We start from the raw sequence: 18,539 nt of genomic DNA, 5'->3' as shown, positions 1-18,539 counted from the left end.
GAAATAACTTTCCACCAATAAGATAGGCTCCATTCCCTTTTTTTAAACTTAACAGTCTTATTAAAATTCTTGACCATAATTTTTCTTTCTTTTTTTTTTGCTTCTTACAAATGGAAAGGCCATGATTCTTATGGATTTTCACAGGTGTGCAAAGTTATGATTATGAAAATAATCACTCTCATAATTTTTCCCTTTTATTGTTTTCTTACAAAAATATTGGCCCTATTAACTTCCATTTGAACTTGTCCATCTTACCAGGTAATTATAACACACACGTTGATATATGCAGAGATGAAGGCTCTGTTGTGCTACTTCGTATCATAAAATTTAAATTTATAGTTTATTTTTGCTTTAAAAAAGTGTAGCAAAAGTATTTTTTTCATAATCTTCATTGTGAAGTAAAAAAATGGAGTCCCTAATTGGCTTCCTGTAATGTATTGCTGGACACTTGAAACCCAATCTGCTCTTTTCAATCTGTGGCTTACAAGGACTTCTGTTTTTTACCCTCAGTGGTGTTTCATCCCAGTAGGGTAGATCTTGAATATTTCAAACAGTTACTTCTGTTTTGCTGTTTGTTACAAAGTATGGCTGTGGAGAAACATAGTGCTGATTCTGAGTTGGCATCTGTTCATTTACTGACTCCACCGGGCAATGCTTCTTAGTTGCATAGGCCTGCCGCCGCAGGGAATGCTCGGTGTGGTCCCAAGTTTTGTAGTCAGGGTTGTATGATGAGGCCAGTGGATGAGTATTTATTTTGTTTACTTTGGATTTCTGTCCATTTAGTTTCAATGTGCCACCCAGTGTACCACCACCAAGCGTGCCACCAATGGTTCCACCAAGAGTTCCTCCCATTGTGCCACCTAAAGTGCCACCCATCGTGCCACCCATTGTGCCACCCATGCTACCACCTTCAGGACTGTATGATCTTTCCTGCTCCATTCGTACAGGGTGCAAAGGAAGGCTTCCTTTTGCTGCAAGCTCTGCAAGGTGTCGTCTTTTTGAATAGAAGTCATCATTGCCCTTTTCCGCTGCACAAAGCATAAATAAATATGTTAGTACATTTTAAACATAAGTGTATAGTAAATCTCGATTGAAATAAAAATATGAAAGACTATTTTTCAAAGTCTTGATATACAGTATATGAGTTCCCAAAAAGTTAAAGTTCATTTGGATGTGTGGAACATGATAGAATCTACCAAATGCAGAATTTGCTGTTATAAGCCTTAATTGTACCAGGCTGTAAATGTATCTTTGGCAGTCTGATGGTTGTGATTTCAAGTCATATTAAATAAAGATTTACCAGTGCAGTTGCTATCACTTTACAGGAGAAAACCTCTGGGCCTCACAGAAACATTTGAAAAGGCCTGCAATATGCTGAAGGTATCCAAGGCCCTTTTCCTTCTCTTCTGATTAAGCAAGGTGGACAGTGAATGCAAAATGGATTCCAGTTTGGGATTTCAGCTCCACTGTGATAATTCTTACAGCATAACTGGAAGCACAAGCAGTGCACCACCTGCCCTGCACATGCTCAGAATAGCAATGTGGGCATCTCTGCAGTGGAAGAACATGCATCAGTGGGTCCCACTCACAGCTAGGCCCCATAGCAGCTGCAATGGCTGGTCTAATGGCAGTTCTGTCCCTGCCTTGGATTAAGTGGGTATGGAATGTCTACAGTCACAATGTCTACAGTAAAATCGTAAATACTAGAAAGCCAGCACCCGGATCCTGACATGCTTTAAATGCTACATACTTACAGCATTTAAACAGTGCAGACATTATAACTTTAAATATGCCACTGTTGGAGCATGTTTAAAGTTACAATGTCTGCATGTTTAAAATGCTGTAAATTGCATTTTAATCACGTCAGGATCTCGGCTTCTGGTGTCTACAAAGTCACTGTCTACATTGTGTCTGTAGACATCCAGACTGCATCCCGCCTAGGACTATTTTGAAGCTAAAAGGTGCACTATCAGAAAATACTATCACTGAAAACAAGAAAAAGTAGAAATTATAAAACATCAGTCAAACGCCAAAATGTGTTACCTTCACATGTGAAATGCGTAGGTTGTCATTACTAAAACATAGCAAATACATTTTATCAACACTCTGGAGTATTTTGAAAAGCAACAGATTTCCATAGCGAATCTAATGGGCAACAGCCTGTAACAAAGAGCTGTAAAGTGTCTAATAGTTCTCCATTCAAGCTCAATGGTTCTAGCCGATGATTTAGGCAAATACTACTGTGAGTTTGGGTTGTTATTACAATACTGGTTTTGTTCCCAGGGGAGACCGCTCAGCTGGGGTAGCAATCAGAAACATCACACACGCCAAGCTGTTGTGTTGTGAGGGGATGGGTCATGAGGGACAAAGCTGAAGTTAACGTGCTTGAGAAGGTAGAAGTGATGGATGAAACTGAAGTGACTGCAACAAATAAGAAAACAAAACAAGAATATTTGATGCACCAACAAAAAAAAACAATTATAAACTGTATTCGTACAAAGTTTTGTAGAAGGGCCTTAAAAAAATGCACATAGGTGAGGTTCTTATTGACTTGACCTTGATAGTATTAGTGCAAGACTTAGAAATAAGATTAACAATAGTCTCAGTACTGGTACTTAATCATCATATGTTCATTCCCTGATTCAGCTGCCTGTTTCTTGCTGTGGTAATTGGAGTCTGATTGAGACACTGAGATTTGTCACAGGTGCTTTATATACTTGTTTGTGGCACTCTCTTTTTTTCCATCAATATCATTTACACCAGTCTGTTATAGCTCTTGTTCTAGCTGTGATTATTCTGCCTTTTATTGCTGACAGCCATGATCATTGCTAAATTTACCATTCAGAATCTTAATCATCTGCCTGACAATATAGCTCTATCACATTGTTTTAGCCACCTGTATTTAAACTATTCTCTTCTGTTTTTGACTATCCTTTGGGCTGTTATATTGATTTGCTGTGCACTCATTCGTATTAGTAAATTCCATTTTGCTGTATGTGGAGTTGTGGTATTGCTAAATTTTATCATGCGTATATATATATATAGATGTATCCTCATACACCGTTGCCGCAGTTACACCAGTCTCTCTAAGTGGGCAGGTCCCATGCGACTCAGACACGCCGAACATCTTATTCGGTCAAAATGAAAGTCTTATTTGCACTAGTAAACCGACCTAATACGAGAAACTTATTTTGCTAAATTGCACTGCATTGCATTTGATATTTGCAGTGTAATATGCAACATTTGTACATCTGTGTGTGAATGAGTCTGAATATATATATTAAGTGCTTTGATGCTTTATTTCACGCTAAGTTCCATTGTGCTTCATGTGCGACTTTGTACATGTTTAAAACTAATTCCTATGAGGTTAAAGTTGCAGCCCAGTGTCTATAGTATAGATTGATTGGTGTTTCGCTGTGTCTGCGAAGGGCATAAGATGCAATTTAAAGAAAAAGTCACCATGCTAAACCACTCAGCATGGCTCAGTCACGCCAGGCATTTCGCACCATATAGCATATTGAGGCTTAGTGTATTAGAACACATCTTTACATATATCTAACACATATATCTTAATATATATGTTAACTATATTAGTGAGGTGTAAACTTCTACTATCTGCATTCAGTCCTGCTTTGCATATGGTCACAATTGCAGTTTTTTAGTCATTGCAATTTTACACCTGTAATTTGGACATCAGTTGTTGACAATTCTACATGAGGCTCACAGAGTGTAACTATCATCCATGGCTAACATTGTGGCAGATCCCCACAGCTACTGTATGTAATGTATTTTATATTTTTGGAGATTTTTATTAATCTAAAAAAAATTTAATCTAAAATTCTTGAAGTATGAAACTTTTGTTGAATATTAACATTCTTCAGATAAAGACATAGCCTGATCTCTAATACAAGCTTAAACTCAAAATGAGTCAGGAATGGATATTACAGACTGCAGGGAGGTTTTTTTTGCATTTATTTTCTGCGTAATTCAATTACAGTATATCCCTTTTTTGGGGGCAAAGAAAAAAACCCAGTGAATGCGACAGCAGGGTCATTATTGGAGATTTCTTTTCGCCTTAGGCAGGTGAAAAAAAACCCTGACAACTACCGACTTCAGGGGTAATTAAATAGCCCCTGGTGGATCAATTACCAAAGCTAATTGAATTTCCTTATCAGTATTTAAAATGTCCATCAGGAACCAAAAACATTTATTTAAAATTAGCAATTGTCTTTAATTATTCACTTTATTCATAAAGTGCAATATAGCATGCCACCCTAAGATAACCCCAGGCCTTAAGGTTGTATTTTTGTCTAGATGCAATCAATTTGCAACAAATTTTCTCACCCACATTAGCAACCTTTGCTATTGCTTAGATGAGTGCTGCTGACTTCAATGGGATTACTAACATGTTTGATGGTGGACATGAGAGAGCAAAAACTAACACTGATCTGTGGACATATAAGTGGATGTGCAGCTATTTTCTATTTGCTATAGGGTATAGGCGTACTGTGGTTTTATGACTCAGTGAGGCTAAAGTACAATGAGCCTAAAGTACAGTTAGCCAATGGTGAGTAGAATGGGATCCTCCCAATTGGCAGTAAATGCTTTTTTAATCAGTCATGCAGTAGATACACCAATCACACTACCGTTGGAAAACCATAACCAAGGAATGTACAGAACACTTCTCTTGGGTGGAGATGTGCCAGGAGTGGAAAAGAAAAACTGCAGAGTGCATACTGTGTAAAGTTTTCATGTTTTATCAGTAAATAGAATGGGCATCATTTATGGTGAGGTATGGATGAGACAGGCCTACAAGTGATTGATTTCAATATTTTATATTATGTAATATGTTAGTAATCGCTCATAACCATAGAATCAATGGTAGAATGACTCATAATTGTCACAACCCTGGTAAGTTTTTACCTTTGCTTTGAGATTTACCTCTGTCAGCTGCTCCATGGATCTGTGTTTGTAATTCACCTGGGAGATCTGCTCTGAATCATGCTGGTTGTAACATTTCTGTGTGTGCAGACTGCTCTCCTTCCCACAGTGATTAGCCACCTGGACTCTCCTCTGTCTGTGAGCATTGCTAGTCTTAATTGGAATCACAGGTCTGGTCCTGATTCTCAAGGGCTGCAGAGATGATTACTCCCTCTGCATGTTGTGCCTTCCACCACTCAGAATACTACTGCCAGACCACCTGTTCATATCCTCCAATTGCTGCCAGACCCAGGGTATATATATATATACTCCCCTGATAGCATTCTGAGCCTGAACATCTTGTTATGTTCCGTGGTGTACAGCTTATGCTATTGCTGTACCTCTGAGTACAAGTATATCCCAGGCTCCTGCTGGTTCCTAGACCAGTTCTATCTGAAAACCTGCTGTGTCCATCAATCCTGCTACCACCATCTCCATTCGGCTTCCCAAGCCGCAACCAGTAGCTTCCACACTACCATCTATTAACTACGGCTCCAAAGCCGCAACAAGTAGCTTCCACACTACCATCTATCATCTAAGGCTCCCAGGCCATGGCCAGTGGCTTCCATGATACCATCTATCATCTACGGCTCCCAAGCCACCACCAGCAGCTTCCACGCTACCATCTATCAACTACAGCTCCCAAGCCGCAACAAGTATCTTCCACGCTACCATCTATCATCTATGGCTCACAAGCTGCAACCAGTAGCTTCCACGCTACCATCTATCAACTATAGCTCCCATGCCGCAACAAGTAGCTTCCATGCTACCATCTATCATCTACGGCTCCCTAGCTGCACCAAGTAGCTCCCGTGCTACTATAGCTCACCTCACAGCTCCCTAGCTGCTCCAAGTAGCTTTCAAGCTACCATCAGTCTCCTTACAGCTACCCAGCCGCACCTAGTAGCTCCCGTGCTACCACAGTTCACCTCACGGCTCACTAGCCGCACCAAGTAGCTCCTGAGCTACCACCGCTCACCTTACGACTTCCTAGCCACTCCACGTAGCTCCCGTGCTACCATCAGTCTCTACACAGCTTCCCAGCTGCACCAAGTAGCTCCCGTGCTACCACCGTTCACCTCACGGCTCACTAGCCACACCAAGTAGCTCCCGAGCTACCACCACTCACCTTACGACTCCATAGCCACTCCACGTAGCTCCTGTGCTACCATCAGTCTCTACACAGCTTCCCAGCTGCACTAAGTAGCTTCCATGCTACCATCCATCTGCAAGCCTATCTACTGGTACCCCGTCCAGCTCAGTAAGCCTTCCTGCCGGTCCCAGTCCGGTTCCTCCAAGTTCCTTCTGGTCCCACTCCAACGTTTCAAGTTTCCAGTTCCAGTCATTCATCATCAAAGGCATTTCTCACTGCTATCCAATTATTATGTTAAAAGAGCTATTCACGTTACCCATGGTTCCAGTCAAGTCGGTCTCCACTGAATCTGGTTCATCACCAGAGTCAGGTAAATCACAAACACCAATTGTGACAATAATATTCCAGTGAATACAAATCAGTACTCTATTATTTCTTTGGATTGAGCAAACAAGTTTCATCGACTTGATATATATTTGATGTGTTTCATAGGTCAACTGCCCTTTCATCAGAAATGGTTGTGATGGTTTTGACACAAATATTTAAATAATTTTAATAATCTGACTATAGACATGCAGGACCAATAAATTACATTCTGCGACAGCACTGGCATCTAACCAGATTCATGGGGGTAGATTTACAAAAGGTTGATTTTAATGATTTTGATGTATTTATGATCGATGAAAATTGATCAAATTGATGTGCATCAATGTTGTGTTTCTGGGGCTGAATTACACATTTATTAATACTTAAAAAAACAAATCTAACATTGTTTTGATTTTCATCTATTTTCATGAATTTTAAATCAATCAAAATCAACCAAAATTTACCTTTGGTAAATGTACCCCATACTTTCCAGATAGACCAATAAAGAAACTTACCCACGTAAAACATGTTATGTTCTATATGTTGGTTGAGACATGACAATTACATTTACAAATATATAAAGGGTTTGTCCACCTTTATTTTCCTAAATAAACAAAGAAAGTCAAAATTGGCATACAGTCAGTGAGTGTGTATGTCACCCTGGACTGCACACATAACCAAGTCAACCATGTGACTTTACTCAAGTGGTTAACTGTCACACAGACTCTTATTTGTATATATAAGCAACTGTATATGTTTGCAGGCAACCAACACAATGTATGTATATGACCCTGGTGAATAGTGCAAAGTCAAAGAGTTTATAACTGTCTTATAAAGGCACACATTAATAAAACTAGTGTTCTATGCAATCGGCATACAACAATAAAATAATACTGTATGCCACGGATAAAACAAATGGCAGTAAATTATGATAGTTGCTAGGCAACCAGCACAGGACATACAAAGATAACACTGATGGACGAGCCAAATCTTATGTATCACCATAATAGCAAATAAGTGTTAAAACCAATATGATAATGCCAATATAAGACAAATGATATACCCAACTGATGATATTTAAACCATAAATAAATACTCATACACTGTGGAATTCAGTGATGCGGCATTCAGGATGGCTGAAAATCCACACAGTACCCCAGTATTCCCAAAGCTCCTGAATACTTTTAAGGTATGAATCTGGAATTTGAACAGAATCCTATAGAATCCCATCATGTAGGAAATATGCCAGCTACAAATTTGTATGCATTAATTAACAGTACATATAAAGGACGCCATGATTTCAAGTGGGTGTGGTTTAAAGGATCAACAGTAAGAAGGTTGACAGTGAATAGATCAACATCAGTTGGTCAACATGCAAAAGGTTGACATGGACAAAAGGTTGACAGGTACAAAAAGTCAACAGTGCAAAGGGTCGACAGACTCAAATTATCATATGGTCGAAACAAAAGTGGTCAACATAATTTTGTTTATTTTAACCCTAATCCTCACCCTAATTCTCCCCCTGGTGTGTAATCCTCCCCCTAGCACATGACCCTAATCCTAACCCTTAAAATGTTGAAAAAAAAAAACTATTTTGTGGTGACCATTTTTGTGTCGACTATTTAACCCTGTGGACCTATCAACTGTCGACCTATTGATTTTCGACCTTTCTTCCGGATCCCATTTCAAATTTGTGCTGATACAGTAAGTGTTTGTTTGTAAGCAGGTTGCAAACTGTACACATCAGATGGCGTTTTCCCAGCTGGACTGCAGAATTTACTTTGCTGCAGCTTGAAGGGTGAGATCTGTAACAACATCTGATGTATGGCGGAATTCAAATACCTATAACACATGTCATTTTTGGGGTTAGTAATAGTGGTTGCAGGTTGCCTATGTAGAGTGCCATACAAATTGTAGTGTGATTGTATAGACAGGTCAAGTAGGTGGCACCATATTTTAGTAAATTTAAAAAATTATAATATAATTATGGAAGTTTGCAATAACATTCATAGGGAGAGACTGAATTATAGCATTCAAACACATAAGGAGAGGGAGAAATATGATACTGGAGAAATGTGTTCCATGATATAGAGGTAATTTTAGATGTATGGGGTAAGGATTTAGATACACTATGTAGACAAAAGTGGACACTGACAGCAAATAGATCAACAAGATTTTATTGGTGTCAATACTTTGTATGTCCACCATGTGTAGTGATTACTGAAGACACCCTTCTTGGCAAACTGGCCACAAGTTCCTGGACAGCAGCAGGCGGTGTGTTTTGCCATTCCGCATTAAGTACTTAATTCCAGAAGTTCTCAATGGGGTTAAGGTCTGGACTCTGTGCTGGCCAGTCCATACGGGTTACCAAATTTTCTGTATACCAGTCCAGCATTGCACTGGAAACATGACAGGTGGCATTGTTGTCCTGATGAAAACATTCATTGTTTCCATAGAACTGCAAGTGCATGGGCAGCCCTACCAAGTGTTCTTGTCGAAACTGCAACATTGACCATTTGGAAGTCGTGTGCAATGGTATGCATGGTATGTATTTCGCTTGCGCGGGGGTGGCCAATCTCTTTTGTCTACATAGTGTAGAATGAATATGGATGTACTGAGCAAAGACAGGTAATTTACTGTTTAAACAGATATTTTGGTGCAGCAAAGACAAGATTTTGTGCCCAACATCACTGCAATGTCTAATACAGTTTTAACACTTCTTAAAAGTTTGGGACATATTTTGCAGACAATCTTCATTAATTAAGTATCCCATGTTGAATTAAGTAGGTAACATCTCCAATATCTTCTGCATTCCCTATATTTTATAATTGCCACAGCAGTCTCTCCTTGGTAATGACTGATTGTATATGCACTGTACGATGGCTATGCAAGTGCACTCAGGGGCGACAAGAGGCGGGAAGCAGGTACGGATATCCCAGCTCAAGCCTCTGTAGGTACTCAGGAGAGCAGGGGAAGTGTAACCACAACCCCAGTGATGCCATCACCATGCCCTCCCTAATTGAGAGTGTTTAATCACAATCCTCCTATGTCCATACTCCCAGCACCCAGACAAACCAGATGTTTTTGCAGCCCATTGCAGAGTAGCTTTGCCATGTTCAAACCCAAAATTAAAGTAATTGCATAAATGATCACTTTATTCTTCAGACTTCTTAGGAACAGGTTCCTATTGTGTCCCTGAAGAAAGTATTGATGAATAAACAATTTCTTATTGCCACAATACATACTGATATTATTGGAGCTAAAATGCAGTCCACAATAAATATGCTCCTTTATATACTTACTTTGTACACAAACTGCCATATGCAGGTTCATTGAAACATGTGGCTAAATTTACTAAGTGGTGGGTCTGGTGTCACTTAGAACCCACTGGAATTGCTGTGGATTGATTGTTGTTTTTACATCAAATTGTCTACTGGACAAGGGGACCGACCGGCGCAAGGGACTAGGTAAGTATGTAATGTGAGTGTGGGTGAGTGAGTAAGTGCATGTGTAATAAAATACTTAAACATTCAGTGTGTGTGTCATGTCTTTATTTTAATATTTCTTTTACAGGGGCACTAGAGGTACAGCTGGCCCTTAACGCTCGCATGCCGGTACTTGTGGTTCTACAAGTACCGGCATGCAGGGCAGGCTTGCTGGGACCTATAGCTCCCCTGTAAAAGACAATATTAGTTGAAATCTATTATTTAACCCTATCAACACTGCATCCACCAGCCAGGAATGCGGGAGATAGCACTTGAATTCAGCCCTGACCTGGGGTTCACTAGAGAGGGGGGATCCCTTTATTGGAGGGATCCTTACCTCCCCAGAAATCTTCAGCATGGGCTGACTAGTTGGGGGGATAATTCTTTGGCAGTGGGACCCAGGGGTTGGCTGGCAACTTTTAGCCTGGGGGGCAAATGCATGCAGGTGGCCCTGGCAGAGGAGTAGCATGGAGCCAGGGTGCCTGGAGCTTGTGTATGCTATGGCACCCCCCCTCAAGTGTTCCAGGGTGGAGGCAGGTCCATTTGCAATTAATGTAAAGTAAAAATAAAGATATGGGGCAGCCCCCTGTAGTGGTGCCCATATGGAGTGCCCCCTGTGCCACAGGAGAGGACCCCCTTATGCAGGTAGTGATCCCCCTATGCAGTGCCCCTTATACAGTGCCCCCAGTAGTGGTCCCCCCTGTGCAGTGCCCCTTGTAATAGTCCTTCCCTTGTAGTGCCCCCAGTAGTGGTCTCCCCCTTGTAGTGTCCACAGTAGTGGTCCCCCCTTGTAGTTCCCCCAGTAGTAGTCCCCCCCATGTAGTGCCCCTAGTAGTCCCCCCCTTGTAGTGCCCCCAGTAGTAGTCCCCCCTTGTAGTGCCCCCAATAGTGCTCTGCCCCAGTAGTGGTCCCTCCCTTGTAGTGCCCCCAGTAGTAATCCCCCCTTGTAGTGCCACCAGTAGTGCTCTCCCCCTTGTAGTGCCCCCAGTAGTGCTCTCCCTCTTGTAGTGCCCCCAGTAGTAATCCTACCTCTTGTAGTGCTGCAAGTATTGCTCTCCCCTTGTAGTGCCCCCAGTATTGCTCTCCCCCTTGTAGTGCCCCCAGTAGTGACCGCTCCCCCAGCAGACACACAAAAACACTTACCTGAATCCCCACTCCTGCCACCGCCATCCGCTACTCCATTCGTCCTACCAGGCCGGGCCGCTCTGCATTATGGGAGAGACATCATGACGTCATGACGTCTCTCCCATTACCCACTGCAGGAGCCAGACGATGGAGCGGCTCCTGCAGTGGGCACAGCAGCAGTCAGTGAGAGTCTGACAGACTCTCATTGGCTGCCACTCAAAACAAACACACAGCTGCCAGCACCGGTGGCTGTGTGTTTGTTAGTCACAGTGTAGCGCTGACCGAACTCCGTCCGGTCAGCGCTACACGCACGGTGCAGCTGTGTCACAGAGACACAGACTGCTCGCGGCCCACGGCCCGCATGGCGCTGCAGCCCGAGGGGCACATGGCACCCTACCCCCCGGCCCAGCCCGCCACTGGTGGGACCCTATCAGGCATGGTCCCGTGGCTGAGGCATTACTCCCCCACCCACCTCCGCTAGCGGAGCCCGGTGCTGGTTCTAAAAATTTGAGCGACCCCTACACCATTTTTCCCCTTTTTTTTAAAACCAGCACCAGATCCATCAGCCCCGGTCTGTTTCATTAAGTATGGGGACCCCAACATTTTTCTTTCGAATATTCTCTGAACCAGGGCCAGCTCAGAGAGCCCATGGCTAGTTATGCTTGGGAGGGAGAGACCCCACGTCAATTTTGATTTAAAAATAACACTTTAATGGCTTATTTAAAAGCAGACATGGAACACACTGGTCTTTTTATGCTTCTGCTCAACCTGGTGCAGAGATTTGGCAATTTTTATGCAAATTAGGGCCAATACAAGTAAACTCGCACACGCCACAACACGACCATTATCACCATCAAATGACAATTGTCAGCCCAACATGCTTCTTAGTAAATTTGAGATTTGCCGCGGGAAACATTCCAGTGATAAGCTCCGATTTGTAATCGCAGCCCAAAATGAGTCTTAGTAAATTCCACCCCTAATTTAAGTACTGACGATAGCTCCTACCTGCTTTTAGCACCAGAGATTACCTATAAAAAGAAAAAAGGTAAACATTTAGTGCTATTATTTTGCTGGACAATTGTCCTCCCCTGCTCTGAGATGTACAATACAAACTTACATCTGTGCTTGGCATTGATTTGAGGAGTGGAGGACTATTTGTAGTTTCTGAGAGCCGCTCCTCCTCATGCCAGTGTATTTGCATTGTGTCTAATGCGAAAATCTTATCTTCGGAGGCAGTCGCCGCAAAAGATACATTTATTGAAAGGTACAGGGTGTGCGGTGTGGCCTCCCTGTATTCAGGGGATTGTGTGATCCACACATCTCTCACCCATTATAGATAGGTGCTTAGGTAATAAGGATAGCAATGAAAGCCTATTTACAGTACATTAACTAAGACAAAGAAGATGTGGACCTTTATGTTGATGAGAAAAAAAATTATAGTATTACATGTGTATCATTGCCTCTTTAAATGCTAGGAGTGTGCTGCATGAAATGCATTAGAATAACAGTTTCTCCTGCTTCTGCAACACTTACTCAAATGTGTTCTTGCATAACAATTACCAGCCACTTGACCTTTTCAAATACATCTGCATTAATATTGGCTAACGGCTTTACACATTACAGATGGAACTTGCTATAAAAATAGTACAAGACAATCTTGTGAGCAATCATTTATCTTTTTAGTAGTCTAAGGGGTAAATTTACTAAGATTCGTGTTTGGCCGTACTTGCATATACTGGAGTATTTTGTTATTTTTCCAAACACAGGAATTTACGGGGTATTTTCTGTATCTTTAGGAGTGATAATGGGTGATTTTGCAGTTAAAATGCACTCGAAAATACAACTAGAAATGAATACACCATTGTCTGAACATGGCAGTACTTTCCATAGGCAGGAATACAACACAGGAATTTATCAAAAATCGTGATTAGAATCACGGGTGTGAAAAACCAAACACAGTTTAAAATAGAATGTACAAATTGACCCCATCTAAGCAGTGTGTCTAGCAGAAACATACACAGATCAGGGTGAATTGTGTATTTTTCTGCCTTTTGTTGTTAAATAATTGGATAATTGACACACCCCTCCCCCCCAAAGCATAACCAGCCATGGGTTCCTGACCCAGTCCTGGTTCTAAAAATATGGGGAAGAGAACGTGTAGGGTACCCCCATAATTTAGGAGCCAGCACTGGGATTCCAGAGCCAGTCCTGATTTTAAAAAAGGTGTGGGGTTCTCTCTATTTTTAAATCAGCACCGGACTCAAATCTAGCCAGGGTGTGATGCCACACCCAAGGGACCCTATCACCAGTTCACCCCGGCCCAAGTATTAACACCCCAAGCTAGTCAGCACAAGCCGGGGATCTCAGGAGAGGTGGGGGCACCCCTGAATAAAGGGGTCCCCCTCTCCTGAGCACCCCAAGCTTATGTTGAAGCCCGGGGCTATTCTCTGCACCCCTGGCCAGTGGGTACAGGAGTAATAGTGTGAAAAATAGAATTAAACTATTGTTTTTTACAGTGGAATTACAGGTGCCAGCATGTCTGCTCTTTGGCACTTGTGGAACTACAAGTGCCAGCAGGTGGCCGACACCAACCACTGTAAAAAAAAATAGTAAAAAAAACAGTACACACACACTGTAGAAATTAAAAGTTTATTACATACCTAACACTCACACATACTTACCTTCTGCCAGATGTTCCCGTCCCCTTGTCCAAAAAAAAGAAAAACTGTTCTGAATTGCAAGATGTTGAAAAAATGTTACACTTGCCACTGAAATTAGCAGGGAATCTTGGGGTAATATACTAAAAAGCCTTACGGTTTCACATGTCCCATACGGCTTCTTAGACATGATCTGAAATTTCACAAAACCTATTGAATTTCTGACAGTCAAACTGCAAAAAGCAATAAAATTACGATTATTAGGGCTGACACCTTAATGGACTTGTTGCTTGCGTAATACAAATATGGCATGCCATGAAACCATGTGGTTAACTGCAGATTCAGCACTCTCACAAAGTGTGATTGCTGTCACTCACAAAATGTTGGAGCTGCTAATTCACAGAATTGTGTGCTCATTGGAATACACACATGCAGTCTACGCAACTGAGGTCAGAGCAGAAGATAGAGCTGCGCAGATGGGATAAGAGTGGTGTGGATGGGGGGAGGAGACAGAGCGGTGTGGATTGGTGAGACAAAAAGGTGTGTAGAGGGGGGAAGATTAAGCAGTACAGAGAGGAGGGAGCCAAAGATGGGTGGAAAACAGTGGTGCGGATGTGGGGGAAACAGAGTGGCACGGTTTGGGGGACAGAGTGACCTACTGTAGATGGGAGGTACAGAGTGGCATGAACATGGGAATACAGCAGTGCAGATGGGTAAAAGCAAATTGGTGCAGATGAAGGAATACAGACTAACAAAAATGGGAGAACACACAACAGTAGGGATTGGGGAAGACAGATTGGTGCAGATGTAGAGGAAGATAGAGTAGTGAGTGTGGTGGGGGGGAGACAGAGTTGCCCAGTTGGGGGACAGAGTGGTGCAGATGGAGCAATAAAGAGTGCCACAGATAAGAGGAAGACAGATTGGCATGGCTGGGGGGAAGACAGTGGCATGGTTGCAGGACGGTGCAGATAAGGAAAGACAGATTGGTGTGAATTAGCAGCTCCACCATTTTGTGAGTGACAACAAGTTCACTCTGTGAGAGTGCTGAATCTGCAGTTAACCACAGGGTGTGATGGCATACCATATCTGTATTGCGCAAGGAATACGTCCATTAAGGTGTCAGTTTGGGTGGCAGAAATTCTATTGGTTTTGTGAAATTTCAGATCATGTCTAAGAAGACTTAATGGGACATGAGTAAGGTTTTTTGTCTATGGAATTTCATTGTTTTTTTTATAATTTATTAACCATCAGGGAAGAGAGCAGCAAACCCGGCCACCTGCAGGGGAGAAGGGCAACAAAATGGTACACTAGCACTGGTGGTGGAGGGGACAGCACGAAGGAGGTGTTTTGGGGGTTCAAAGGGAAAGATGGCTGAGGGGGCAGGCTGCAGGCATGCGGGGCAGTGGCAGCAGTGGAGCAGTGCACAGGGGTAGCAGCGGGGACAGAAAGCTCACTGACACTGATAGTCCCAGCCCTGAACATGGAGCGATGTGCTCACGATGCAATATTGTGAACGATTCCCCTTGAACACTTCCCGGCACTCCAGGACACAATATGGTGCTTAAACAGCACATTTTGACTTGGGAACTATTGTGAAAGATCTAAAGAGATGGGGCTACGCAGTCCAAAATTCAAATAGAGGAGCCACACCAACTGCCCTTCCAAACGCTGCCAAACATCGCCAGCCGGGACTCACTGGGAGTTGGTGTGGCTCTCCTATTTCAATTTTGGACTGCACTGCAACTCTATGATATGGTGAGCTGAAAACAACATAGTTGCTGAATGAAACCATTGTCAATAAGGATTTTGTATTTGTTTAAAAACCAATACCTATGCCTTTAATAAATTAATTTGCTTGTGTGTGCTAAAATATTGCTAAAAAGCATATTTTGCATTAAAGGAAGATTAAAGGAAGTGTACCCAACTGCAGGCTATGTCTGGCTTCACCACCAAAATGTGGTTAGCCAGTTATCAGAAACATAAGGAACAGAGAAGTCTGTACAAAGGTTAAATTATGTTTTAATGTCTAGATCATAGTCATATTATTAAATGGTACGTGACTATAATGATAAATTTGGACATCTTCCAAAAGGATAGTAAAATATTTATTTGATTGGTCTCATGTCTTTTGGGGAGTATGACAATGACAATTATTTGATTGTTATATGTGATATTATCAGCTTGATATATAAATGTATACAATGTTGTCAGTTGGCAATAAATTATTTTGCCAGTTTAGTGTATGCTACACAATAAATCTTCAAAGAGACTTCATCGTTTTTCTGATCATTTCCGTATCACCTAACTCTGGAGCCACCACTGGTGGTAACATACATTGAATTTGCTTCAAGACTGAGTTACTTAGATATATATATATATATATATATATATATATATATAAAACAAATATATGAAAGAGGGCGCTATTATTTTAGTCTTTAGGTAATATTTGATCTCAAATAGATTATCTTTTTTCAATCCAATGTGTTGGGAAAGACAAAGTCTTGTGGTGGAGAATGCAATGAAGACCCACAGATCATGTAGTTTATCTTCAAGCTATTTGTTCCACATTAGATTCTTTAGCTTGAAAGAGTAAATGTCCAAATGGTGACTTGTTCTCAAAACACATAGAAGTAAACAAAGCTTTTTTTGTCCGCCGCTAATGATTTAACTAAATGATTATTTATAGTCTCTGTTCTCCAATCTAAACTCCCATATGATGACTGTATATGTAGAATCTTCTATCTAATTAATGCCCATGTTTAAAAGTTTGCTATTAAATATCCCTTTGTCTTTATATTGTGTTTTAACAGAATAGTCATCCCAAAAATGTCTGCCACTATATCGATCTGTAGCTTCTAATAAATGGCCGATAACAGAAAGCTAATTGTCCTCTAGTGCCCATGTTTGGCTGAACACATGCGGGCTATGATAAGTATGCAACTGATTAAACAGGTGCATGTGATGAATCCATTGACACCGCGATCCAGCAGGAACACGTGGTCGCTGGACACGCAGAGAGGGAGTGATGGATAAGAATACCCATTACGTTTTTTTTTTGTTTGTTTTTTTTTTTTTTTGTTGTTGTCTTTTGAGAAAAAGGAGGAAGAAAAAAAAATACCCATTACGTTTTTTTTCTTTTAAAGAGAAAGGGGGAAAAAAACAGAAAAACAGACTTATAACCATATATCTTACTAATTAAGTGCACACATACAATCAGTTACTATATAAATATATCTATATATAGGGTAGTTACATGCCCTATGCAAACAAATAGATATTTTAATACATTTAAGGCCACAGGAAACTGTAATTACAGGAAGTGAGGTCATCTAGCTAAGGTAAATAAATAGGAAGCCACAGACTCCATTAGCCATGTGCTGATCACTGCTGTGGGACTGATTACCTAAAGACTAAAATAATAGCGCCCTCTTTCATATATTTGTTGTGTATTTTGTTTATCCTTCTAACAGGGGAATTTTTTGAGGGGAGCAGCTGGTAGTCATATACAGTAATTTATATTATAGTTACAATATTTAAAGCGCAAACTGTAGGCATTAGAATTGTGTGTGTGTGTATATATATATATATATATATATATATATTCCATACAACTTTATTTTATTATTAATTGTGCAGAACATTATAACAAATGTATCCATTTACATCAAAGGGTTGTCTGACATTACAATGACTAGAATTGCGTTCCAGTTCATGCAATTTCTAAATTGTTCAGGGCGTCACAGAGATGGGAAGATTGGGGAATGGAACAGTTTCTACAATACTAATATATTTTTTGTATAGATATTATACAGCGTAGGGAAACACCGGTGAAAACATTAACATAATTTTGCCAAGTGGCTTACACATTATAAAAAATTGACAAGCCCCACACATTGAATGCAGTTTTCAGCCTCCAAACTGCAAGTGACATGTGGTGGTTTTCAACGTCCAAATATGCATGCAGTTTACATCAAACAACATACATTTTTAATCCTAAACTATGTTGTATGTTAAAAATTTAATTTTGTAGTGTGGTTTTGTATTGGTTCTTAGTGGGATTATGGCCACAGAGCAGATAAAAAAAGCTTGGTACTGTACTTATCTTTTTTTATTTTTTTGGTGTTTTGTAGCCAATGAAATATTCGTACAGTATATTGAAAGTTGTCTTGCCATGTTTGTTTGTCTTCTTTTGTATTTTTACTGATTGGTGTTTTTCAGATTAATTTTGTTCTGTGTTAATTTGGTGTAAATAGAGTGTGTGGTTTTGTAGTCAGTTTAGTATTGTGTGTGATTGTGTTGGTAGCAGGAGATGGAGATGGGAGGGAGAGGTATTGCAGGATTACAAATGAGGAGGAGAAGGGATGTATGGTAGGAAGTGCAAGAGCAGGCTAAGGAAGATGCATAGAAATTAGGATTAGATGACAATGGACAATTGGACCAAACAAAAACTGTCCACAATATAAGGTTCTCTCATGAGGAAACCTGTGCTTTCATAACATATATAATATGCTGCTATAATCTCATAAGGCAGCCAAAGTAATAAAGAGAAGGAAACTACAACATTGGATTGGCAATTGTGAGGTGGTTACATGAGTGGCCTCGTTAAAGCTAACTGTGAGTCACTCTGAAAAATATCTGCAGGTATTAAAATGTGGCTTAAAAAACTCACTAAAAGAAGAGCTGCTTCTGCTATAGGAAATGGCCTTTCCTGGTAGTAGAAGAGTTGAGGGGCTGTCTGCCATTGGTCCTGATGAGGGCATTAATGTCCAGGATAACAACAGACCTCTGGCACAGTATCAGGTTATTGAATATAATTATGCTTTTACCAAT

At 40.9% G+C, this 18,539-nt stretch overlaps 1 protein-coding gene across 2 annotated transcripts in view; it reads right to left on the bottom strand.

The window, feature by feature from the left end:
• Positions 1–546: 546 nt before the first annotated feature.
• Positions 547–18,539, bottom strand: part of SHISA9 (shisa family member 9) — a 530,821-nt gene continuing 512,828 nt past the window's right edge. For both annotated transcript variants that reach the window (XM_088474251.1, XM_088474252.1), the window contains one exon: positions 547–1,028. In XM_088474251.1, coding sequence (XP_088330377.1) covers positions 547–1,028 — 482 coding nt within the window. The remainder of the gene's footprint in view (positions 1,029–18,539) is intronic.

This window comes from Taudactylus pleione, unplaced genomic scaffold (assembly GCF_031769625.1).
Source record: "Taudactylus pleione unplaced genomic scaffold, aTauple2 ptg000149l, whole genome shotgun sequence".
Lineage (NCBI taxonomy): Eukaryota > Metazoa > Chordata > Amphibia > Anura > Myobatrachidae > Taudactylus > Taudactylus pleione.
This window is presented reverse-complemented; position numbering and strand designations above follow the sequence as displayed.